The sequence below is a fragment of the Scyliorhinus canicula genome, chromosome 4 (assembly GCF_902713615.1).
Source record: "Scyliorhinus canicula chromosome 4, sScyCan1.1, whole genome shotgun sequence".
Classification (NCBI taxonomy): Eukaryota; Metazoa; Chordata; class Chondrichthyes; order Carcharhiniformes; family Scyliorhinidae; genus Scyliorhinus; species Scyliorhinus canicula.
In genome coordinates, this window is record NC_052149.1 from 34,522,465 (window position 1) to 34,549,090 (window position 26,626).

A 26,626-nucleotide genomic window follows, 5' to 3' on the forward strand; every position below is an offset into this window, starting at 1 on the left:
GTCCTGTTGAAATGTATTGTTATCTTCCTCAATGCTTACTGCATTTCCAAGTTTCGTATCATCAGCAAATTTTAAAATTGTGTTCTGTACCCCCACGTCCAAGTCATAAATATATATCAAAAACACCAGTGATCCTGGTATTAAACCCTGAGCATGTTGCCTGTTTGGCTCCTTCTAATCTGAAAAAAAAAGCCATTTACAACACTCCGTAGGGGATGGATACAAGAAAGATCTCTACAATACCTGGTACTTTCTGTTCTCCATTGGATGTTTAATGTTCTCACCCAGACTGGCATGTTTCCTGTAGATACTTTCTCAATGTGGTATTTGGATCAAAACAAGAGAATACTTCATCTTGTTGTTGGAAAGGTTATGCTAGTCCATGGAGTTCAGGGAATGATCGATGCTCCGAGAGCAAGCAAGCAAGAAAGAGAGTGATCTGACTGAATAATAAGGCTTACGGTGGTCTTTGTGCCATTGCAGTCCTCTACCCAGTGCAGTCAGATTTGAGGGGATTAATAGATAATGTGTAGATAAAGTAATGTCAGCACAAGTTCATCAGGTCAGAACGTAAGAGGTCTCCAAATTTTCTTTCATTTATCCTGTGTAATCCAATAGTTTTTTATTCTCCCCTCCTTGTATGTTCCTGAGGAGCCTATCAATATTCAGATAACTATTCTGTTTAATGCAGAGATGTATTTACAAATATTTTCAAAGTTAGATGTCCTTCTGGTGCTGAAATGAACTCGTACTGAGATTTAGAATATCCCTGGGTCTTGATTAAAAACTGCTTCTCAGATGCACAGAGAGATAAATCATCTTTATTGATTTCTGAAGTGACTTTGACATTTGCTATTGTTATGAATGGTACAGCTTCACCACAAGATATATCGTAGATCCCTGTGATATAGTTTTTGCTAATTTAATTTTGCCCTGGTATTTCCACATCAGTGAACATAGATTTTTATGTCGTCTCTAGGCAGAATTGGTGTCTTTTAACACTGCCTGACCATATGCCTGTTGTGATTGGTTTTTACTTACTTCATTCTATGTTTGGATCTGACTCATCTTACTGTTCTGAAGGGGATGGTTTGTGATGGCTATTGGTTCCATATGGTAAATTTTGATTCATTGGTGATAAGTGTCTGACACATGCACAGAAAGAAAGAACTTGCATTTACATCCTTTCTTTCACAACTTCAGGATGAACTTGTGATTAAGAAGGCGAATCAGGCGATTAAGAAGGCAAATCAGGTGATTAAGAAGGTGAATGGAGTTTTGTCCTTCATTGCTAGAGGGATAGAGTTTAAGACTAGGGAGGTTATGCTGCAGCTGTTTAAGGTGTTACTGAGGCCACACCTGGAGTATTGTGTTCAGTTTTGGTTTCCTTAACTGAGAAAGGACGTACTGGCACTGGAGGGTGTGCAGAGGACATTCACTAGGTTCATCCCAGAGTTGAGGGGGTTGGATTACGAGGAGAGGTTGAGTAGACTGGGACTGTACTCGTTGGAATTTAGAAGGATGCGGGGGGATCTTATAAAAACATATAAAATTATGAAGGGAATAGATAGGATAGATGCGGGCAGGTTGTTTCCACTGGCGGGTGAAAGCAGAACTAGGGGGCATAGCCTCAAAATAAGGGGAAGTAGATTTAGGTCTGAGTTTAGAGGAACTTATTCACCCAAAGGGTTGTGAATCTATGGAATTCCCTGCCCAGTGAAGCAGTTGAGGCTCCTTCATTAAATGTTTTCAAGATAAAGGTAGTTTTTTGAAGAAAAAAGGAATAAATGGTTATGGTGTCCAAGTGGGAAAGTGGAACTGAGTCCACAAAAGATCAGCCATGATCTCATTGAATGGCGGTGCAGGCGCGAAGGGCCAGATGGCCTACTCCTGCTCCTAGTTCTTATGTTCTTATGTCCCAAAGCATTTATCGGCCATTGAAGTACTTAGTCAGAAAACATTGCTGTTTTTTTGACTTGGCAGGCATGAGAAAAATAACCAGATAATGCACCTTATTGTTACTCTTTGAGAGAGAAATATTGGCTCGGAAATCAGGAGAATTACCCCACTCTTGTTCACTGTGACATTTTTCACACCCGTCTGGGAGGGCACTCAAAATCATCTTTAAAATCTCATCTGTTGGTGCAATAATGCCTCAGTACTAGTTTGAAGTGTCTTTCTGTGCTGAAGTCTCGAGTGCGGCTCTTAGTCATGATTTTCTCGCTCAGAGTCAGCGTCCACTGAACTCAGACAGACACTTTTCATTAAAATGTTAAAATGTTTGTTTACTTTGCAAGGTGTTTTGAGTGGTTGAATCCTTTTTATTTATGACTATGTGGGCAGCACAGTAGCATAGGTGGGCAGCACGGTATCATAGCACTATGGCTTCACAGCGCTAGGGTACCAGGTTCAATTCACGACTTAGGTCACTGTCTGTGTGGAGTCTGCTCGTTCTCTCCGTGTCTGCGTGGGCTTCCTCCGGATGCTCTGGTTTCCTCCCACAAGTTGTGCTATTAGAAAATTTGGGCAATCTAAATTCTCCCCATGTGTACCTGAACAGGTGCCGGAATATGCGACTAGGGCATTTCACAGTAACTTCATTGCAATGTTAGTGTAAGCCTACTTGTGACAATAAAGATTATTATATAATATCTATTTTATATCTGAGAAAAGACACAGATAGGATTGATCCAAAGAAGGGAAATCCTTGAAATACAGCAATAGTTGAATACAGAGGGAGTTCTTTCTGAATTTCACAGAACCGCAATGACAGAATTGTTACAACACAGGCGTCTGCCTCCACCACAATCTCAAGACAGTGCATTCCAGACTTTAACAATCGATGCATTTAAAAAATATCCTTGTCTTGCTTTTGCTTATTTTGTTAATTAATTGAAATCTTTCTTTATCCTTTCTCAAGTGAGGACAGTTTATCTCCATCAATTCTGTTCAGACCCTTCATGATCTTGAATATGTCTATCAAATATCCCCTCAACCTTCTCTTACAGTCAAAACTTCTCCAATCTGCCTTCATAATTGAAGCTCTTCATCCCTGAAACTATTTTCGTGAATCCTTTCTGCACTCTCCAATGTCTTCACATTATTCCTTAAGTATGTCTCCCAGGGCTGGATACAATGCCCCAGCTGAGGCCAAACTAGCGTCCTATGTAAGTTCAACATAACCTGCTGGATCTTGTATTCTATGCTCCTATTAATAAAACATGGGATGCTGTACATTTTATTAACAGCACTCTCAACCTGCCTTGCCACTTTAAATGATTTAAGTACATATACACTCAGGTTGCTCTGTTTCTGCACCCCCTTTAGAGTTTAGGATAGAGGTGGTGAAGATGTTTCCACTTTGGGGTGGGGGGGAACCAAAATTAGGGGCCATAATGCTGTAGTTATCCTTCAGGTCTTAAGAAATACGAGTGACGTTTGTTCTTTGATGCGAACAGCACTGGAGAACAATTACATTAGTGCTCTCACATAGCATATCTCATAACATGATTCTGCAGTTTGGCTCCTTGTACTCCTGCTGTGATCATTTTTGAGTCTATGTGGGTAGTGAGGATTTGTAAAATAACCAACATCAATTTCTAATCTTAGACATTGGAGGAATATAGGCAAGAGATCTGAAAAAAAAGTGTAGGTAATTATGATACCTCACCTGTCCTTTTAGGTCAAGTATGGTAGCATTGCAGAAAGCATTTTATCAGATGAATTGTTATTGCTCTCAGGGGGGGTTGTGGTGTGCCCAGGAAGGACTTGAAACAGGGAGGAATGAAATTTAAATAAAAAGTTAAACGAAACACATCTTCAGTTTATAATGAAACAAATGCTGAACATAGAACATAAGTCACCAACTATGATACAATCTCCAAGTAGCATTCTTAGAACATCAAATAAGTTATTTTTTTAATGTTTTATTGGATTTTCACTTCTTATATTTAACAATTCATAAGTTCCACATTACAAAACTGTGCCAAAAAGGAAAATAAAGAGAAACAGAAACTAACACCTATATTTATAGGCAATTGTCTTCCCTCCCTCTGTGGCCGTGACCCGCCTTTAGCCGGCATACATATGTTACAATCCTCAGTATGGCCACAGCCATATTTTACAAATGTCTATTTACAGTTTATTGCTTGGCACAAAAGTTATTGTAACATGGTACCTCGTAGATCCCTAATCTGCTCTAGCAGGTTGATAACATATGCTGTGACGTAAAATGGACAAACCGTTGTTCATTTTGAGTAATGATGGCTCTAGCTGCCTGGTCCTAGGATCAACATTGATATGAAAGTTGATTTGGTGATTCACTGCTTTCCAAACTGCAAGAGATGAACAACTCCAAAGACTAAAGGCCATTCTGCTCGTTGGCACGTTCTAATCCAATCAAGTCGATGATGCTCGTCACAGCCCTTGAGTACACATCTCTTGTTACTGTTGAAGGTTAGCTGCCAATCGTGTTTTGACTGGGAATGATTTACATTTTCAGTTTAAAAAGATAAATAAATTAGCAAAACCACTCAGTTCTAATCTTGTTTCTATGGTAACTCTACCTTTGATTACATCTTGAGGCTTGGCAGTCCAAGTAATCCTTCGAATCCTGGAGAATTGGATGACAGGAGCTCAAGGTACATGTTATCAGTTGTCAGCCACATCAGTATGCATTACTGTGTGAAACAAAATGATAAGACATCAATAGAGTGAGATTATGAAAAGATACCATGTCAAGCTCTGCTTTATCATTCATGCAGCTACAAAGAGGTTCAGTGGTTCTGTCTGACACTGAGTATTCCATATTGAATAGAAGAATACCAAACATATGTTATGATCAGGTAACTAACTTACTGCTTTCCAGTCAGATTGGTTTGATTCTCTTGTCTTCCCCCTCTCCTCCATTATAATAATAATCTTTAGTATTGTCACAAGTAGGCTTACATTAACACTGCAATGAAGTTACTGCAAAATTCCCCTAGTCACCACACTCCGACGCCTGTTTGGGTACACGGAGGGAGAATTCAGAATGTCCAGTTCACCTAACAGCACGTCTTTTGGGACTTGTGGGAGGAAACCGGAGCACGCGGAGGAAACCCGCGCAGACACAGGTTGAACATGCAGACTCCACACAGACAGTGACCCAAGCAGGAATCAAACCTAGGACCCTGGCGCTGTGAAGCAACAGTGCTAACATTAACTCTAGCTACACCTCCCGCTGCCTTAGGAAAGCGCCAGCATAATCAAAGACCCCTCCCACCCGGCTTACTCTCTTCAAACTTCTTCCATTAGGCAGGAGATACAAAAGTCTGAAAACACGCACAAATAGATTCAAAATCAGTTTCTTCCCGTTTATACCAGACTTATAAATGACCCTCTTATGGACTGATCTGATTAATACCACACTCTGTATGCTTCATCCGATGCCAGTGTCTATGTATTTACATTGTCTACCTTGTGTTGCTCTATTATGTATTTTCTTTCTGGATCCTAACAGTTGAGATGGATGGGGGCAGTGAGTTGGAATTCCCACTACACCTTGACAAAATTTTAAAATGTAAACCGTTAAAACAATCTGGCAACGTCCCTGGTCTGGATGACTTTCCGATTGAATTCTACAAGAAGTTCTCAGAGCAGCTTGTGCCTTTAATTTTGGATATGTTCAATGATTCCCTATCCCGTAGGTTATTGTCCCCAACCCTCACTCAAGCCTCTATTTCCCTGTTTCCTCAGAGGAACAAAGACATGACAGAGTATAGTTTCATAACTTCTTATGCAGACCTCAAGCGACTCGCTAAGGTGCTGGTGCTTCGCTTGGAGCCTTGTCTCCCAAATATAATCTTGGAGGATCAAGCGGGCTTCGTGAAGAGCGACAATTGTCAGCCAATATACATCAGCTGTTAAATGTTGTCTTTTCCCATTCCACAGTGCTCGAACCTGAAGTGATAGTACCTCTTGATTCTGAAAAGGCATTTGATAGAGTAGAATGGGTGTATGTATTTGAGATTCTTGAGAAATTTGGATTTGGCAATAAATTTCTTTCTTGGATTTGTCTATTGGATGAGGCCCCGACTGCTAGTGTTTGTATGAACGCCTTGACCTCTGATTATTTTTCTTTGAATAGGGGCACTAAGCACAGCTGCCCACTTTCACCACTCCTGTTCACTCTGGCAACAGTACTGCTCTCTCTCTATCATTGAGGTCCTCTAGTAAGTTTGGAAACAGTTTAGACAGCACTTCAAGCTCTTTTCCCTATCTTTGCTAACACCCATTTGCAATAATCTCCTTTTCCTACCTGTTGGTTTGGACTCAACTTTAAATCTTGTGAGGTCTGGAGCGGTTTGAAAACCTGTTCATGGAGGGCAGGGTTGTCAGTCTCAGGGAATTAGCTGATAAATTCCAGCTGCCTAATTCCAGTCTTTTTAGCTATTATGAAGTTTGCGATTTTTTGCATAAAGCTTTTTCTTCCTTTCCTTTGGTGCCACCTTCTTCCCTGGTGAAGAAGATTCAGTCTCTACTCAACCTGACAGAGGGGCTATTGCGGACCTATATGGTCATACCCTTTCATGGATTCTGCTCCGTTGAGTGCTGTGAGGACAAAATGGTTAGGTGAATTGGGACCCATTCGTACTGGTGAGGTGTGGAGTGAGGCCTTTCACAGGGTCAACTCCACATCTTCATGTGCTTGGCTGAGCCTGATTCAAGTTAAGGTATTACATAGGGCGCACTTGAGTAGGGCAAGGATGAGCGGGTTCTTCCTGAGTGTTGAGGATAGGTATGGTCACTGTTCTCGTGTGCTGGCGAACCATAAGCATATGTTTTGGTCCTGCCCCAAAATTATATGTTTCTGGGCTTTGTTCTTCAATACCATGTCAGAGATACTTCACATGTATTTAGATCAGTGTCCGCTGGCAGCCATATTTGGGATGTCGGATTCGCCGGTGATTCAGTCTGTGGTAGAGGCGGAATTCACGTCTTTGCTTCATTGATAGCCGAGAAGCGAATATTGCTTGGTTGGAGGTACCCTTCTCCACCCAACGCCTCTGCTTGGCTGGTGATGCAATGTCATTCGTGCATTTGCATAAAGTCATCATCAGGTGGTCAGTGGAGAGTTTCTTTCTAAGATGGCAACCATTTATTTCCTTTTTTAAGTAAGAAATCTTACAACACCAGGTTAAAGTTCAACAAGTTTGTTTCAAATCACTAACTTTCGGGGCAGCACGGTGGCCTAGTGGTTAGCACAACCGCCTCACGGCGCTGAGGTCCCAGGTTCGATCCCGGCTCTGGGTCACTGTCCGTGTGGAGTTTGCACATTCTCCCCGTGTCTGCGTGGGTTTCACCCCCACAACCCAAAAATGTGCAGAGTAGGTGGATTGGCCACACTAAAATTGCCCCTTAATTGGAAAAAATAATTGGGTAATCTAAATTTGAAAAAAAAAAATTTGAAAAAAAAAAAATCACTAACTTTCGGAGCACTTCCTCAGGTGAATCTGGTGTAAGACTTCCTATTGTACTCACCCCAGTCCAACGCCGCCATCTCCACATCATTCCTTTTTTAAGGAATTAGTCACCGTCAGTTGTTAGGGGGTATAGGTTAGTTTTAGTATTTAAATTAATTAGGTGCTGTCTGTTTTTCCCATTTTTCTGTACTTTTATATTTGATTGTGATGTTTTGCCTTTTTCTATATATTTTTTCTTTTTTTTTAATTAATTTAGGGTACCCAATTATGTTTTTCCAATTAAGGGGCAATTTAGCATAGCCAATTCACCTAACCAGCACATCTTTGGGTTGTGGAGGTGAAACCCACGCAGACACAGGGAGAATGTGCAAACTCACACAGACAGTGACCCAGGGCCGGGATTCAAACCCAGGTCCTCAGCGCCACAGTCCCAGTGCTAACCACTGTGCCACATGCCACCCCTCCTTTTTCTATTTTTACTTGTTCTGGTTTGTAATGATGATTGTGGAAACATTTGAAAGAAACATATTCTCCCCTACCCGGTGGGCCGTACCGGCGTCGGGCTGCCCGGAAGGTACGGAATCCTGTGCATCTTCAGGGACTAGGCCGGCGCCGGCGAAGTTGGCGCCACGCCAGACGGCACGGTTGGCGCCGAGGAAGGGCTTGGCGCTGCGCCAACTGGTGCCGAAGGGCCTCTGCTGGCCGGCACGAGTTGGTGCATGCGCGAGAGCGCGGCAGCATGTGCTGGCGTCATCCCAACGCAGGGGTGGGGTTTTCTCCGCGCCGGCCATGGCGGAGGTTGACAGCAGCCGGCACAGAGGCTGCGTGTGCCCCCAATGGCACAGGCCCGCCCGCGGATCGGTTTGCCCTGATCGCGGGCCAGGCTATCTCCTCTCCCCCCCCCCCCCCCCCCCCCCCCCCCCCCCGCCCCCCCGGAGGACTCTGCCGGCCGCCCATAGAGCCAGGTCCTGCCGGTACGGACCTGGTTTGATTTAGTCCGGCAGGTCCGACAGAAAATGGGCGGCCGTCGGCCCATCGCGGGGTGGAGAATCGCCAGGGGGACTGCTGCCAGAGACCACCGTCCGGCACCGCGGATTCCCACCCCCGCCTAAACCCCGGCACCAGAGAATTCAGCATCCGTTGTCAGGGCAATGGGGTGGGATTCACGCTGTCCCCCCGGTGATTCGCCAACCCGGCGGGTTTCGGAGAATCCAGCCCATTTTGTTTAAAAGTCAGCATGTTTTTGTGAAAGAAAAATCATGCTGAACCGATTTGTTGGAATTCTTTGAAGGAGTATGCTGTGAATAAAGGGCGCTTGTAGATATGCTGTACTTGAATATCTAGAAAGCATTTGGTAAGTTACCACATTATTACGGAAAATAAAAACTCATGTTGTGGGGTAACATATTGCTGGCCAACAGAAAACTGAGAGTATGCATAAATGGATTGTTTTCTGATTGGCAGGATATGACAAGTGGAGTCTTGCAGGGGTCTGCACTGGGGCCTCAACCTTTTGCAATTTATATCAATTTATATCAATTTATATCAATTACTTAGATGCAGGAATTGAAGGCATGGTAGCTAAATTTGCAGGTGACAATAAGATAGGTAGGAAGGTATGTTGCGAAGAGGACATAAGAAAGTTGCAGAGTGAGTAGGCAGAAAAACTGGCAGATGGAGTATTATGTGGGAGTTTGTGAAGTTGTTCACTTTGGCAGGATGAATAAAAAGTAGTGTATTACTTAAATGGAGAATAGCTGCAGGACTTCAAGGTGCAGAGGGATATGTGTGCTGGCGTATGAGGCACAAAATATTAATGTGCGGGTACAACAAGTAATTCAGAAAACTTAGATTACCCAATTATTTTTTCCAATTAAGGGGCAATTTAGCGTGGCCAATCCACCTACTCTGCACATTTTTGGGTTGTGGGGGCGAAACCCACGCAGACACGGGGAGAATGTGCAAACTCCACACGGACAGTGACCCAGAGCCGGGATCGAACCTGGGACCTCAGCGCCGTGAGGCGGTTGTGCTAACCACTAGGCCACCGTGCTGCCCTGTAATTCAGAAAACTAACAGAATACTGTCCATCATCAGGCGAGGAATTGAACATAAAAGTGAGGATGTTATGCATCAGTTATACAGGGCATCGATGAGACCATGTCTCAAATATTGTGTGCAGTTTTGATATCCTTACTTAAAGATGCAAATGCGTTGGAAGTGGTTCAGAGAGGTTTTACTTTTTGATATCTGGAATGAGTGGGTTGTCTTATGAGGAAAAGTCAGACAGACAGGACTTGTTTCCACAGCAGTTTAGAAGAATAAAAGGTGACTTGATTGAAGTATCTAAGATCCTGGATGGTTTTGACAAGTGGACATGAAAAGCATGTTTCCTCTTGTGGGTGAGTCCAAAACCAGGCGGCAGTTTTAAAATTCGCGGCTGCTCATTTAGGACAGAAATGAACATAAGAACTAGGAGCAGGAGTAGGCCATATGGCCCCTTGAGCCTGTTCTGCCATTCAATGAGATCATGGCTGATCTTTTGTGGACTCAACTCCACTTTCTGGCCCGAACACCATAATCCTTAATCCCTGTATTCTTCAAAAAACTATCTATCTTTATCTTAAAACCATTTACTGAAGGAGCCTCAACTGCTTCACTGGGCAAGGAATTCCATAGATTCACAACCCTTTGGGTGAAGAAGTTCCTCTTAAACTCAGTCCTAAATCTACTTTGCTTTATTTTGAGGCTATGCCCCCTAGTTCTGCTTTCACCCGCCAGTGGAAACAACCTGCCCGCATCTATCCTATCTATTCTCTTCATAATTTTATATGTTTCTATAAGATCCCCCCTCATCCTTCTAAATTCCAACGAGTTCAGTCCCAGTCTACTCAACCTCTCCTCGTAATCCAACCCCTTCAGCTCTGGGATTAACCTAGTGAATCTCCTCTGCACACCCTCCAGTGCCAGTACGTCCCTTCTCAGGTAAAGAGACCAAAACTGAACACAATACTCCAGGTGTGACCTCACTAACACCTTATACAATTGTAGCATAACCTCCCTAGTCTTAAACTCCATCCCTCCAGCAATGAAGGACAACATTCCATTTGCCTTCTTAATCACCTGTTGCACCTGTAAACCAACTTTTTGTGACTCATGCACGAGCACACCCAAGTCTCTCTGCACAGCGGCATGCTTTAATATTTTATAATTTAAATAATAATCCATTTTGCTGTTATTCCTACCAAAATGGATAACTTCACATTTGTCAACATTGTATTCCATCTATCACACCCTAGCCCATTCACTTAACCTATCCAAATCCCTCTGTAGACTTCTGGTATTCTCTGCACTTTTTGCTTTACCACTCATCTTAGTGTCGTCTGCAAACTTGGACACATTGCCCTTGGTCGCCAACTCCAAATCATCTATGTAAATTGTGAACAATTGTGGACCCAGCACTGATCCCTGAGGGACACCACTAGCTGCTCATTGCCAACCAGAGAAACACCCATTAATCCCCACTCTTTGCTTTCTATTAATTAACCAATCCTCTATCCATGCTACTACTCTACCCTTAATGCCATGCATCTTTATCTTATGCAGCAACCTTTTGTGTGGCACCTTGTCGAAGGCTTTCTGGAAATCCAGATATACCACATCCATTGGCTCCCCGTTATCTCCCGCTCTGGTAATGTCCTCAAAAAATTCCACTAAATTAGTTAGGCACGACCTGCCTTTTATGAACCCATGCTGCGTCTGTCCAATGGGACAATTTCCATCCAGCTGCCTCGCTATTTCTTCTTTGATGATAGATTCCAGCATCTTCCCTACTACCGAAGTTAAGCTCACTGGCCTATAATTACCCGCTTTCTGCCTGCCTCCTTTTTTAAACAGTGGTGTCACGTTTGCTAATTTCCAATCCGCTGGGACCACCCCAGAGTCTAGTGAATTTTGGTAAATTATCACCAGTGCATTTGCAGTTTCCCTAGCCATCTCTTTTAGCACTCTGGGATGCATTCCATCAGGGCCAGGAGACTTGTCTACCTTTAGCCCCATTAGCTTGCCCATCACTACCTCCTTAGTGATAACAATCATCTCAAGGTCCTCACCTGTCATAGCCTCATTTCTATCAGTCACTGGCATGTTATTTGTGTCTTCCACTGTGAAGACCGACCCAAAAAACCTGTTCAGTTCCTCAGCCATTTCCTCATCTCCCATTATTAAATTTCCCTTCTCATCCTCGAAAGGACCAATATTTACCTTAGCCACTCTTTTTTGTTTTATATATTTGTAGAAACTTTTACTATCTGTTTTGATATTCTGAGCAAGTTTACTCTCATAATCTATCTTACTCTTCTTTATAGCTTTTTTAGTAGCTTTCTGTTGCCCCCTAAAGATTTCCCAGTCCTCTAGCCTCCCACTAATCTTTGCCACTTTGTATGCTTTTTCCTTCAATTTGATACTCTCCCTTATTTCCTTAGATATCCACGGTCGATGTTCCCTCTTTCTACCGTCCTTCCTTTTTGTTGGTATAAACCTGTGCTGAGCACTGTGAAAAATCACTTGGAAGGTTCTCCACTGTTCCTCAACTGTTTCACCATAAAGTCTTTGCTCCCAGTCTACCTTAGCTAGCTCTTCTCTCATCTCATTGTAATCTCCTATGTTTTAAGCGCAAAACGCTAGTGTTTGATTTTACCTTCTCACCCTCCATCTGTATTTTAAATTCCACCATATTGTGATCGCTTGGGTCACTGTCTGTGCGGAGTCTGCACATCCTCCCCGTGGGTGCGTGGGTTTCCTTCGGGTGCTCCGGTTTCCTCCCACAGTCCAAAGATGTGCAGGTTAGGTGGATTGGCCATGATAAATTGCCCTTAGTGTCCAAAATTCCCCTTAGTGTTGGGTGGGGTTACTGGGTTATGGGGATAGGGTGGAGGTGTTAACCTTGGGTAGGGTGCTCTTTCCAGGAGCTGGTGCAGACTCGATGGGCTGAATGGCCTCCTTCTGCACTGTAAATTCTATGAAAATTCTATCCTCCCGGAAGTTATGAAATGTAATATTTGATTATTCAAATAAGAGCACAGGAGTTCTCCTGATATCTTGGCCAATATTTATCCCTCAACCAAGATCATTAAAACAGATTTAATTGCAGTATGTGGGACTTCGTCACTTGCAAATTACAATGCTTCTGTACATTGTCAACAGTGAAAATGCACTTGTTAGTTGTGAAGAACCTTTGAAACAACTTGACGTTGTTAAAGGCCCCATCTAAATGTTAATTATATTTGCCAGCACTAAATCTCACAAAACTTGACTTTAATTGACTTAATTAGATATGTAGTTTGAGAAACAAAAGAATAAATCCAACAATTCTGTGCACCCAACAGGCAGCAAATTTTTAATTCCCAAAACATTTGGGCAGTGGACAGTTTTTCACTGCCCTGATTAATTCGGCTTTCAGCTGCCTGATCGGCCATCGGTCAGAATGCTCTGATTGGATACTCAGGATTTCCAGAGACATGCTCAGTTTGAATGCCGATGGACATGCGCAGTGGAATGGATTAAAAAAGAAACATAAACATACAAAAAAGAGGATGTGGGCCATTCAGCCCCTCGAGCCTGCTCCACCATTCGATCAGATCATGGCTGATCGTTTTTTTGTTTTGAATTCCACATTCCGATCTACCCCCATTAACCTTTGCGTCCCTTGTCCAACAAGAATCTATCTACATTGACCATAAAATATTAAATGACCCCCACCTCCACTGCCTTCTGACGGAGAGAGTTCATAAGTAGCACAACCTTTGGAGAAAATATTTCTCCTAATTTCTCCCAGTGAGCCAGAGAAGACACAGCCAGAGTTAGACACAGCTAAGAATGAGTTTGGGAATTTGAAGCTTGGTGGGAATTCGAGGTTGGGTGGGGAGGAGGTGCTTTTTAACCCTGGTAAGTGACTGGTAAGTAGTTTTTCTTTTCATTGTCTAATTCATTTATTTATTTTTTTCTTTTGCTTTTTTGAATTGTAGTTGTATAAGTTAACCTAAGGTTTATGACATGGCAGGAGATCCCAGACCCGTGTCATGCTCCTCGTATGCGATGTGGGAGCTCAGGGACACGTTCACTGTCCCTGGCTCCTGGACATGCAAGAAGCATGTCCAACTGCAACTCCTGTTCGACCGCTTGATGGTTCTGGAGCTGCGGATGGACTCACTTTGGAGCATCCGCGATGCTGAGGACGTTGTGGATAGCACGTATAGCGAGTTGGTCACACCGCAGGTGAAAGTTACTGAGGGAGATAGAAATTGTGACCAAAAGATAGAGCAAGAGTAGGTAGGCAGTGCAGGTGTCCCCTGCGGTCATCTCCCTGCAAAACAGATATACCGCTTTGGATACTGTTGAGGGAGATGGCTCACCGGGGGAAGGCAGCATCAGCCAGATTCATGGCACCATGGCTGGCTCTGCTGCGCAGCAGGGCAGGAAGAAGAATAGCAGGGCTATAGTGATAGGGGACTCGATCATTAGGGGAATAGACAGGCGGTTCTGCGGACGCAATCGAGACTCCAGGATGGTATGTTGCCTCCCTGGTGCAAGGGTCAAGGATGTCTCGGAGCGGCTGCAGGACATTCTGGGGCGGGGGAAGGGTGACTAGCCAATTGTCGTGGTGCATATAGGCACCAACGATATAGGTAAAAAACGGGATGAGGTCCAAAATGCTGAATTCAGGGAGTTAGGAATTAAACTAAAAAGTTGGACCTCAAAGGTAGTAATCTCAGGATTGCTATCTGTGCCACGAGCTAGTCAGAGTAGGAATGTCAGGATAGATAGGATGAATGCGTGGCTCGAGAGATGATGCAAGAGGGAGGGATTCAAATTCCTGGGGCTTTGGAACCGGTTCTGGGGGAGGTGGGACCAGTACAAACCGGACGGTCTGCATTTGGGCAGGGCTGAAGCAATGTCCTGGGGGGAGGGTTTGCTAGAGCTGTTGGGGAGGGTTTAAACTAATGTGGCAGGGGGATGGGAACCAATGCAGGAAGTCGGAAGGTAGTAAAACAGGGACAGAAACAAAAGGCAGGAAGGGTGAAAGTGTAAGGCAGAGGAGCCATAGTCAAAAATCAAAAAGGGCGACAGTACAAGGTACAGTGACTGAGGAGAGCTAAGTGAATAGGCCCAGTAATACAAAAAGGAATAAAACTGGAAGAAAAACATAAATGGTAAGCGATGCGGCAGGTTGTTACATGAAGATATGGGTTCAACGACAAGGAAAATTAGGAGAAAAGTTAAGAGGAAATATAACTTAGGAGAGGTTACTGATCGAGGTGTTAAGATTCAAAACAGAGCTATAAAAGCCAACATAAGTGTACTTTACCTGAATGCTTGTAGTATTCGGAATAAGGTAAATGAGTTGATGGCGCAAATCATCGTGAATGACAATGATTTAGTGGCCATTACTGAAACATGGTTAAAGGATGGTCACGACTGGGAATTAAATATCCACGGGTATAAAACTATTCGGAAGGACAGCGTGGATGGTAAGGGAGGTGGTGTAGCTCTGTTATTTAAGGATGACATCCGGGCATAGGATGGACAGGGCCGTGGTTTATCGTTACATCTGGAGGATAACACTTCCAGAGTAAAGCAGATACCCACAGTGCAGCTCAAACTTGTCATCCTAGATTATTTACTTATCCCTCTGGAGTAGGACTTGATTACACAACTTTCTCACTCAAGAGGTGCACATGCTAACAGTGAGCTGCGACTGATATTCAGTGCAGTCTCTGAGCTTTGTTTTTCAGTTGATGGAGAGTTGTTGGCACCAATTGTCACTTACAAATCTACATCACAATGTCAGGTCAACCTTTCTGAGAAGACTTTGGACATTCATGGGTGCACAGCTAAATCATCTCTTCAACAGTACTAGAGGTATTGGCACAATCTTCCCAAAAGGAAACAACGGTCGAGTGAGCGCGTTTAACCGTGTGTTTCCCAGCACAGATTGGGGAACGCGTGGCTGAGGCCACACAAAGTCCCATTTCTTACTATGGGAGTGGATCTCCAAGGCCCACAAAAAAAATCCATGGCCAACCCCCCCTCCCCCCAAGTCTAAATGCAGTATGGGAGGATCCCCTAGGACCTCCCAACACCCACGCTGAGCAACCTCGGCCTGATCGCGCATGCACAAAAATGCCAGCTTGGCAGTGCCACCTGGGCATTTCCAGGCTTGCACCCAGGTGGCACTGCCAGGGTACCCAAGTGGCACCAACAGTTCCAAGGCACCACCCTGTCCAAAGGGTATGCAGCTGGGGGCCTCTGATCCCCTTGGAGACCCCCACGAGTGCAGTTCCATCTGATCCTCGTTTGTGGAGACCAGTACTAAACGGCGCTCGACCAAGGTCTCGGAAGCGAAGGGATTGAATCCCAAAACCTCAGATACCTCAGGAATCTGCACATGAAAATAAGGCTCACTGCCTTGCTCTAATATGCAGATTTTCTAAAAAGAGATCCTGCCCGTTGTGGGTGCGATTCACCTTGCAACGTCTCGCGAGATTGTGTTGAATCTGGCGAGGCGTTGCAAGCCGGGTACATCCCGGGAGTGGGCTCTCCTGGCTTTCACCAGCCATGCCGCACCGCGGCAAGATGGTTTTCCGGCGCAGAGTGGCTGGAGGATCGTGCCCATTATCTTTGAGAAGAATAAAAATATTTGAAGCCATATCCTCTCCCCTCTCCTATCCAGTTCCTTTGGTTCAAGTATCTCCGAACAGCTTTTCTCAAGATTAACAAAGGCTCTCCATTTACCAATTAATAGTCTCCCAAGGTTTTGTTCCCTTGCTTTATGTATTTCATTTTGCATACTTTATTTTTCTTCACAGAATATCCCAACACTAGGTACAGTGGCAATAACAATGGCATTGCACAACTGTGATGAAGTGGCCGTGGCTGGTTTTGGCTATGATATGAATGCTCCAAATGCACCTCTTCATTACTATGAGAATGTTAAGATGTCAGCCATCAAAGAGGTAAGATGTCTCAGAACCTTTGTTGTTCTTTGGATTATTTTAATGACAATCTATGCCTGTATAAACTTCTAGGAGGACCACAAATATCGGTGTTTTTTCTTTTAAAAATCCCTCGACTAGAAGAAACAAGACCAAAGTGCCAGGATATTCAGTGTTACTATCCTCCTTTTTGATTACTGCACAAAAGAGCCATATCTTCAGCTTCCTCGGCACTAAGCTAACAATTCCCTGGCTGAACCTCTCCTCCACTCTCCTTTTGAAAATGCTCTTTGAGATTGACTTCTTTGACCAAGCGTTTGGTTATCTGTCCAAATACATCCTTATATAAAAGCAAATTACTGCGGATGCTGGAATCTGAAACGAAAGGGAAAATGCTGGAAAATCTCAGCAAGTCTGGCAGCATCTGTAGGAAGAGAAAAGAGCTAACATTTCGAGTCCGATGACTCTTTGTCAAAGCTAGCAGACCGAGAGAGTGGGAAATATTTATACTGTCGAGTAGGAATGAAAGATGAGTCATAGCCACAGAAACCCAGGGAAACTTGGTGCTAATGGCCACAGAAACCAAGGGGAAGGAGTGCTAATGGCAGTCCCCAGAGAAGACAAAATATGTGAAAGGTCAAACAGCAGGGAAACTAACATCAGAGGATGAACTGTAGATGTGGGGGGAGGGGAAGGGGGAAGCAAACCTCGGCCCCCATCCCTGCCTATGCCATTTCTTTGCACCCATGCATCCTCCATGCCCCTTCAGATCACCCATGCCAACCCTGTGCTCCCCGTGTAGCCTCCATTGCCATCCCCCATTATGCATCAAGATAGTCTTTGGCTTTTGTACAATATCACTGAAAAATACTTTACATTCCTTGGGAGGAAGAAATGAATCCCTCAACATCTATAATAAGCCTTCGTATCATAATTTTGCCTTGTGAAAAAAATCTTGTAATACCTGTAATCCTGTTGGCTGATGTCAACAGAAAGGAAACCACTTATGTTATTCCAATGTCTTGAAATTGTCATTCATTCTCAGATGAATGGAACATCAAAGGTGCTGAAACCCATTAACATTTGAAACTCAGAGAAGCATTGATAATTGCCACAGCTGTCCTCACAATTGCCTACTTTCTGAGAAGGATAGAGCAGCTACTCATTTCAATTTGGAGCAGATTGCTGTCAGTTAATGTAGGGGAGTAGAGGGTTACATTTTTTTAAATGTCCAAACCAGCCGTTTTTTATCAGCCAGAGCCATTTAAATCATCGTAAAAAATATGACAACACAGGCTGGCAGGATATTTTTAAATTTTTTTTCCCTGCAATATGGTCATTTTTCCATTAGAAAAGCTCTGTGTAGGCTTCCGGTGGCGTCTGCGTGCGGAGGGCCACGTTTAGAAGAAGCTCCCACTGGTCCGCGATATTGCACTCTTTTTCGGGTGTTCTCCGCAAAGTTTTTTTTGGGGAAAAAAATAAACCTCCCCAGGGTCGGCCCTGCCTCCCTCACTCTGTGACAGCATCAAAGTTCCGTTTCATGGAGCCGGAGGGTTAAAAGGGCAGGAGGGAAGAGACTGGTCCCGTTGGGTTCGGCGGGGCGCCTGCACGTGGAGGAGGAGCGGGGATCGTGACTTGTTTCCCCAAGGAGCATCCTGAGAGCCGAAGGGCTCGAAGAGCACGGAGAGAAAGAGAGAAACTTTTTTTATTTTTTTCTCTCTCCTGAAAACCTGAAGGAAGCAGCGGGGGCGGAGCCATGGAGGCCAAGGCTGTAGGCCCGAAGCCAGGACGCGATGTAGGTGAGATGTCCCACATCGGATGGCTCCCGCCTTGAATGTGGTAAGAAGACTGAGCCCGGTCCCAGGGAAATTCTGGAGGTATACAAAAAAAAAGAAGAGAAAGAAGTTTTTTAAGAAATTTGAGATTGAAGAAGAGTGAGGAAAAGGAAAAATAATAAGCCGCTAAAAGATGCGAGAAGCAGCGTCGAGGAAGGGAGGAAACGTGGGCTCGCCGTTGAATGAGAAGACGGGCAAAAGTGCTGACAAGATGGCAGAGGCTGGACCGCATGGTGGGGCCGCACTACTTACAGTGGAGAAAATGACCGAGGGGAAGGCGGTGGAGCTGGAAAAGCAGTTTGTGAGGTACATGGAGGCTTTGAGGAAGGAGATGCCGGTCACATTGAAGTCATTGGTGGAGGAGGCAATCGCTCCGATGAGAGTAGCAGTCGCAAAGACATCGGCCGAGGTGAGGGAGCTGGGCGAGAAGATGAAAGGAGTGGAGGAGGTATGTCTCCACTTATGTCTACCTCTTCATTCACCTGAGGAAGGAGCAATGCTCCGAAAGCCAGTGTTTGAAACAAACATGTTGGACTTTAACCTGGTGTTATAAGACTTCTTACCATCGTTCATATGGGGAGGGAAGGTGGCCAGAATTAGAAAGGTGCTACTACAAAGGGGAAGACAGGCAGGGGGTTTGGGTCTTCCGAACCTGATGTATTACTATTGGGCAGTGAATGTGGAGAAGGTGCTGAGCTGGGTAAGAGGGGTTGATTCCCAGTGGGCCAGAATGGAGAAGAGTTTGTGCAGGGGGTCAGAATTGATAGCGCTAGCAACAGTGCCGCTCCCAATAGCCCCGGGAAGTACTCAGGGAGTCCGGTAATAATAGCTTCATTGAAAATTTGGAGGCAGTTTCGCCAACACTTCGGGTCGGGGGCAGGGTCATGGGAAATGCCAATTCGGGGGAACCACAGATTTGAGCCAGGGAGGTGGGATGGAAATTTTCGGAAATGGGAGGAGAAGGGGATTAAGACACTAAAAGATTTGTTTCCTAGGGCTCGGTTTGCAGGATTGAAGGAGCTGGAAGCAAAGTATGGGCTGGAGCAGGGGGAAATGTTTAGATACATGGTTCGAGATTTTGCCAGAAAGGAGATGGAGAACTTCCCGGAGGAGCCGGCCTCCACATTGCTGGAGGAGGTGCTGATGACAGGGAGACTGGAGAAGGGGGTAGTGTCAGCGGTCTACGGAGCTATTTAGGAAGAGGTGAAGGCACCACTGGAAGGGATCAAAGCAAAGTGGGGGAAAGAGTTGGCAGAGGATATGGAGGAGGGTTTCTGGTGTGAGGTGCTCCGGAGAGTGAATGCCTCCACCTCATGCGTGAGGTTGGGGCTGATACAGCTGAAGGTGGGATACAGAGCACACCTCACGAGTGCAAGGATGAGGCGATTCTTTGAAGGAGTAGATGATGTGTGTGAGCGTTGCGGGAGGGGGGGGACCTGCTAATCACGTTCATATGTTTTGGTCCTGTCCAAAGCTAGAGGATTACTAGAAGGAGGTTTTTAGGGTAATTTCGAAAGTGGTGCACGTGAAACCGGACCCGGGCCCCCGGGAGGCCATATTCGGACTGTCAGACCGGCCAGGATTGGAAACGGGTGCGGATGTAATGTTGTCGCCTTCGCCTCGTTGATCGCCCGAAGACGGATCCTGATGGGACCCTGTGCCCTGGCATGGTGGTGGGATCTGTTGGAATTCTTGAGAAAGTTAAGTTTGAACTGAGGGGAAGGATGGAGGGGTTCTACAATTCATAAGCATTATTCATTATGCACCCCCAAGAACTGGATAACTTTGAACATTAGTCGTGGGGTGTAGGTGGGAGGGCTAGTGGGAGAGGGGGGCGATGGGGGCTATGGGGGATTCCTGATTCCTTTTTGGCAGTTGTTTATGTGAACATGTGGGCGAAAGTTTTGGGTTTGGTGGGAGGATAGGATCGTTGTTATTGATATGGGGATTGACATATTTGTTACTGATTATTGTTTATTGTTGGTGGGTGTAAATTTGGGAGAAAATGTGAAAAAGGAGGAGAATAAAGAAATATTTATAAAAAGAAAAGCTCTGTGTAATGCATGTAAATAAAACACAAGGCTGGTCCGCTTACAAAAGGGAAAATCCCAATGATGGATCACCGCATTAAAAACAGTTCCACATGATAATACAGCATCTATAAGTTACATTTGAAGGTGAGGAAATACTTCACTTACTTTTCAGTATGTGCCAGTGAAACCAACCCTGACAACATTCAGTCCATATTGTCAGATCTTAGTTGTAGTTGATGAATTTTCCACCCGTTGTTTTTTACGAGACTTACTACATTATTTTGTGTGCTTAAGAGAAAAATAATGTACATTTACAAAGCTTCTTATATCCTTTGCAAAGTATATCGCAGCCAATGAATTGCTTTTGAAGTGCTGTTACTGATGCTTCATAAGCAAACTTGGTAACTAAATTTGTATACAGCAGAGTGGCACAAGGAGTAAATGTGGTCAATCTTTTTTTGTGTTTGATTGAGAAGAATATTGGGAAACAAGGAGAATGTAGATGAAGTTGCTCTATTTCCTTGACTTCCTATACTTGTTTTCTGACAATTGGGCTAGACATCTTGGAACCTTTCCCTGCTCGTGATGCTTTTTTTACTAATTAGAATTTTGTGCATGTTAACAATTTGTTAATCATCTGAGAAGAAATTGAGTTGAATAAAAGCTTTCCCTCATTTACAATTTTCTTGAACAAGGTTTTTTCATTCATCATTGGGACGTAGGTGTCGCTGGCACATTCAACATTTATCGCCCACCCTTAATTATTCTTGAGAAGGTGGGTTTGAGCTGTCTTGAACCTCTGCAGTCTGTGTTATATGTACCCACAGTGCTAATTGCAGAGTATTGCTACATCTCCCTTGGAGGAAACTTACTCATGGAAAATTGTTTTTAGTTTGTTTTGGTGTATTTTCACTCTTTCAAATTCCATCAACATCTGAATAAATTTCAGTATCAGTGAGTAGACAGTTTGAATTATCAGTACTAGTAAAACTGTTGGTACAGTAACAGTAAATCCCAGAGTCCTCAGATAAATGTCCAATAAAATCTTAGAGTCAATAAAATCCAGAGCCAGGAATTAATATTGCAAATTGCATTAAGTTACTTAACTCTTATGCCATTACTGGAAAGTCCCATTAGCAGACATCTAACGTGACAACTTTATCAGGAAACATGCATTTCAAGAGCACAATGGAATGAGACAAAATCATTTTGCACATTAAACTTCATTCCTTCTGATAAACAATGCAAAATTTGCTTTAGTCATGGACTCCTGTACTTTTTTCCTAGCAAAATGTATAATCTCTAATAAAACCCTAAAATTCTTCCCTTGTCTACAGACCAGTTGTTTCTAGCATTGTAGCCGGCATAGTCTACTGATATCCAAGATGCCTACTGTTGCTCGTTATGCTTTCCCTTAATTTGCTCTGTTTTAATTACCTTTGCTCAAGAGTCGCCAGGTATCTTTCTGATACCACCACAAGGTTCAAAACCGAATACTGATCAATGACTCGATACACCAGCTAGTAAGTTTGAAATCAATGCACATTTATTTACACACACTGTCAATTATTACTCATGCACAAACTCTACTCACTAAACTACAACTTCTACTAAAACCCTATACTTAGCTTCGAGTGGCCCACTCAGTCAGAGGAACAATGGCCATTGTCCGGTTCTGATACTGTTGGCTTCGAACTGGTATAGAATAGTAGCTAGGAGTGCCTATCTCGTAGCGTGCGTTGATCTTAGACTTACTTGGCTGGTGCTTGGCGGCCCCTCGTCGCTGAGAGCCAAAGGCCAAGGTGAAGATGGAGAAAATAAGAGTAAGAGAGCGAACTGACCTTGGGGACTCTGCTTTATACCCCAAGGGGTTTCGCGCCCTTCTGGGTGAACCCTGGACTTGGTCCCAATTAATTGGACCATGTTCCCAATCGTTTGTATCGATTCTCTCCAATAACGGGGTCGTTCCCCGATCGCTGGGCGGGCTCTAGGTAACCGTTGCCCTGCCTTTGTTTTAGCCTCCACTGGCGCGGGGGAGTCTGTCCTAGTACCGATTGTTTCAATGTTTATTTTTGTCCCCGGAGATAGCTCATTACTATGCTAATGACTTGTAGTTTCAGTTCTGTCTGGGTTCTGCAAGTTCCAATCCACAGGAAACCTTGCACCTGCTTGTTTTCCTAGTGCTGTCCATTTTCCCTGTACTCTTTGCGAGTATCCATTTTGAAATCGGGACTTGGCCACCCCAGGTGGCTACACTACTTATGTGTCAAAAATAATACTGCCAATTGTACAGAGTTGCTGCTGTTGAGCCGGTGCATAATACCCTAACAGTTGTTTTATTTTGTTTGTTCTCTTTGTGGTATTCTTTAATATATATTATTTATTCTGTGTACATAACGGTAAATATACTTCGTTCAAAAACCCAATAAAAAACATTTATAAAAAATAAATAAATTTCAGTGTTCGAATAACTGAGAAATGTAGAGTATATGTTCATAGATGTCTGTACATATCCTTATTGTTGTGTTATGTAATTTGGAATAACATAAGCTGCCACTTGAGTAAAAGATGCTCCAGACTTTGAAGTGAGTTCTATGTGTTTTACTGAACTATTAGCACAGTTCTCAATGAGTTTGACTCTCTGCTAATCTAAATGTAGTAACTCAGTCTAACTGAGCCAGCCTTGCTATAAGCCACGTTCTGGGGTGTAATGTTGAGGATACACCCTGTCTCACTCTGTAGATGTTGGTCTGTGGACAGAGGCGGAGTGTGAGTGCCTCATCCCTTTTATAGTGAGATGCCACCCCTGAGTGTCCTGACTGCTCATTGGCCGTGTCCTATACTATGTGTTCATTAGCTGCATGTTTGCATATCATGACACTTATAATCTTGAATAATTATTTATTCACCCACCTTTTTAACTAAATTAAATCAAAACAACATGAACAGTTTTGATAAGATTCTATTCCATACCTTCAGCAAAGAGATGGCATAATATGTTGGTTTTCAGTTGTAGCTTGTTAATTTTATATTCTCCCTCCTCAAATTATAGTTTACATTGAATAAGCTGATTACATCTATGTTTTGTATGCATTTTAACATTCGATAATCAGCAACTAAATAGCTATTATACCAAAATATTCTGGGCCGGATTCTCTGTTTCCGAGACTAAGTGCTGCCGCCAGGACTGAATCGCGTGGGTTCTATGGCCCTAAAAGCGGTGCCGGTCCTGGAACATTCAGGACATCCTAATGTGCTAGTGCTGGCACACGTGGAACGAGTGCATTTTCAACGAACGCTGGCATGTGATTCGCCTGGGTCGGGATCAGCACTCAAGAGGCTGACAAGAAGGAGCTGCACACAAGCACTCCACTCCCTACACACCCCCATCCCAACCAAGAAGATGGCACCAGTTGCGCTGGAGGACACCCATGCTTTCGATGGGTTGTCTGGGGCCAGGGGGGTGACCTGGGGAGGCACCCATACGACACATGGCGCTATGTACACAGCGGGCAGTCAGCGGCGTGCACAGCCGCTTGGCTGCCTTATAGGTTGCGGAAATCATGATCCGTGCCCATCCACCCCAACCCCACAGCCCAACTGCTGCCCTGCCCCCCCTCCCCCTGCTACTCCCCCTGGCTCTAGCAGAAGCCCCCCCCCCCCCAAACTGCACAACTCTTAGCACACTATAGCAATGTTGGTCACTTTTCGTACCTCGTCTCTCTCTCCCTCAGCAGCCACAGCACCTTTTTCCCGATTTAAAATACCATAAGTGAATCTTGCCATCAGTAATTCCTCCTGGCGGAGTCAGAGCATAGCGGGCAACCCAGAAATTGCCGGGTTGGGCCAATTAATGATATGCCAATGGTGTTTACTGTACAATTTGCATCCCAAGCCAGCGTGCGGCATGGAACGTATTCAAGCTGCTGTCAAGGTCCCAGAGAATGGCATCCCATCGAGCGCCCCAGCACGGCCTCAATTTTCGCTGACGCACGATTCTCCGCCCGATCGCATTTCCCATTCAGGCATTGCTGGACAGGGGATCCAGTCCTTTATTTTCCCCTTGAACGCAGCTGTAACCTATGTTTCTTATCTCGGCTTCTAGCACCTTGTACTTATCCATGTTAAATTATCATACCCTTCTCCAACCATTTAATTTCTTCATTCCTTTTAAATTTCATGTTGGACTAAAATTTGTAACTATTCAACCTAATTGGCCAGGACACTATAAATATATATTGAGTCTGTGGAACCTCCCCGGCTGTTACCAACTAAGTTACCCTGTCCTCGATACAGTTGCAGAGCAAGTTCTGTGGCTCGGATTTTAACCATTTCTGTAGTGAGTAAATAGAAAGATCACACCTGACTGACGAAAATTATGTTCTCTGTGTTTTGCTGGAAAATTAAGTAAAATATGCATTTTATTTGTGTATATTGTTGGAATGTTTACTATACATACTACCTGAATTTTATTTGTTACTATCTATGTATTAAACAGTTTTGTTTTACATACAGCCATTAACTTGTGAAGCAAAAATAATGCTGTTATTGTGAAAGGGTTAACCCAGAATGAGACCATTCACCCTGAAAGGTTGAATGCATTGCCCAAATTCTGGGATTATCCAGTGTATCTTGATATAAAACAATGAAATCCCATCAGCTGATGAGGATTTTACTAATCCACAAAATTGGAATTATTCCAGACTGACTAGGAATTGTCTGTTTATAGTAAACCATTAATTTAATGCTCACACATGCACAGCAGATTGCTGTGCAGTAGGAGCTGAAGTTACCTGACTTTTCAACGAATGATGTAACCCGATACCCCCCAAGTCACAGCAAACCGTTCTCTTCAACACGTGTTCTTGTTGTTTTTTTTAATTTGATGGCATAAAAGCCACCTGGCAGCTGAAATGAATTATTAATGCATTTCTAATTGTTTTCTTGTGAGTTGGCAAGATGTTCCCACTGGTGGGAGGGATATGATTTCCCCATCATTAATATTGATGTGGTATGATAACTGTTCAATCCCATGGGATCATACATGGACATGGGCCCCATTGTAAAGGTCAATAACAGCTAAAATATCACATCACTCTGTAGGTTTAATTTGTAAAGGGGCTAATTTGCACTTTGTTGTCATTAGAAAAATAGATCAGGATTCCATTTTTAATAGAAAAAATATTACGCTATTGCGGAATTTCTTTCTAATCCACTCATCTTTCCCCACAAGAGAATGTCTTTTGCTCCCCTCCCACATTAATAATTTTGTCTTTCTGCTCCTCTCAGTGAGACCTGGCATTCATATTCAGCACCAATTGGGGTGTCCATGTTTTTAGGAGGGTATTTTTACAAACGTAAACATTACATAGTTGGCTGAGGCGATAACTTGTTCTCTTTAGCTGACAATTGCATTTCGTGGGAGCCCAGAGAAAAAAATATGGAGAACAAAGTAAATTGCATTGCAAATAGTAAATAGCAAAAATAGACTGCTTCACAGGACTTTGTTAATATTCTATTTGTTCAGTTAGCCAGCACACCAGTTTTTGTTGCATTTTGTTGGTTTGCTTTCAGGTCAATTGTTTTTTTATTAACAGAATAGATTCTGGGGAATAGATAACTTAATATTTCAATTGTCAAAAACTTCTTATGAGTTGCAGTACTTTTTGTTCGTACATAGACACAGGTGTGTGGTGTGTGCATGTGTGTGTGAGAGGGGAGGAGAGGAGGAAGTCTAACCTGGAATGTGTTGATGCTACCGTTGCTTACAAAGTAAAGGTGCATTGCCATGCAGCACAAGGGGGAGCTGTGACCAAAAATGAACGCAACCTGGAAAGGCTTGATCTAGACACTGCACATAGCATGCAGGTACACTATGAAAAAAACACTGGGGAGCTCTGACTCATATACGTCTATCATTTGCTTCACCCAATTGAACTTGATGCTTTTCTGTGCCACATCCTGATCTTCTCTCACCTCATTGATGTGCACAACTTTAGGGGTTCCAGCGCCATAATAAATATGAAGAATTAATAAACTTAAGAATTACCAGCTTGAGATAGTTCCTCTCAATATGTTGGTTATGGAGATTTTGTGTCAAATGATTTGAAGTACCAGATTTTGCTCCAAAAGCAGATTGATTGCTAAAGTAGATGGAGGAGCTGTAATGAAGAAGCCAAGAATGTGGCAACAGATGATTGGGGGAAGGGGTGGGGTTGGATTTTCATTTGCAAAATATTTTATCACAGCTCAAACAATTTTGAGTGATTCATCAATAATTGATTATCTGAAGGGCTGTCACT

General features: G+C 43.7%; 1 protein-coding gene across 1 annotated transcript in view; it reads left to right on the forward strand.

The window, feature by feature from the left end:
• Positions 1 to 26,626, forward strand: part of LOC119964467 (CMP-N-acetylneuraminate-beta-1,4-galactoside alpha-2,3-sialyltransferase-like) — a 617,002-nt gene that overhangs the window by 537,299 nt on the left and 53,077 nt on the right. Inside the window, 1 exon segment of the mRNA XM_038794008.1 lies at positions 16,331 to 16,477. Coding sequence (XP_038649936.1) covers positions 16,331 to 16,477 — 147 coding nt within the window.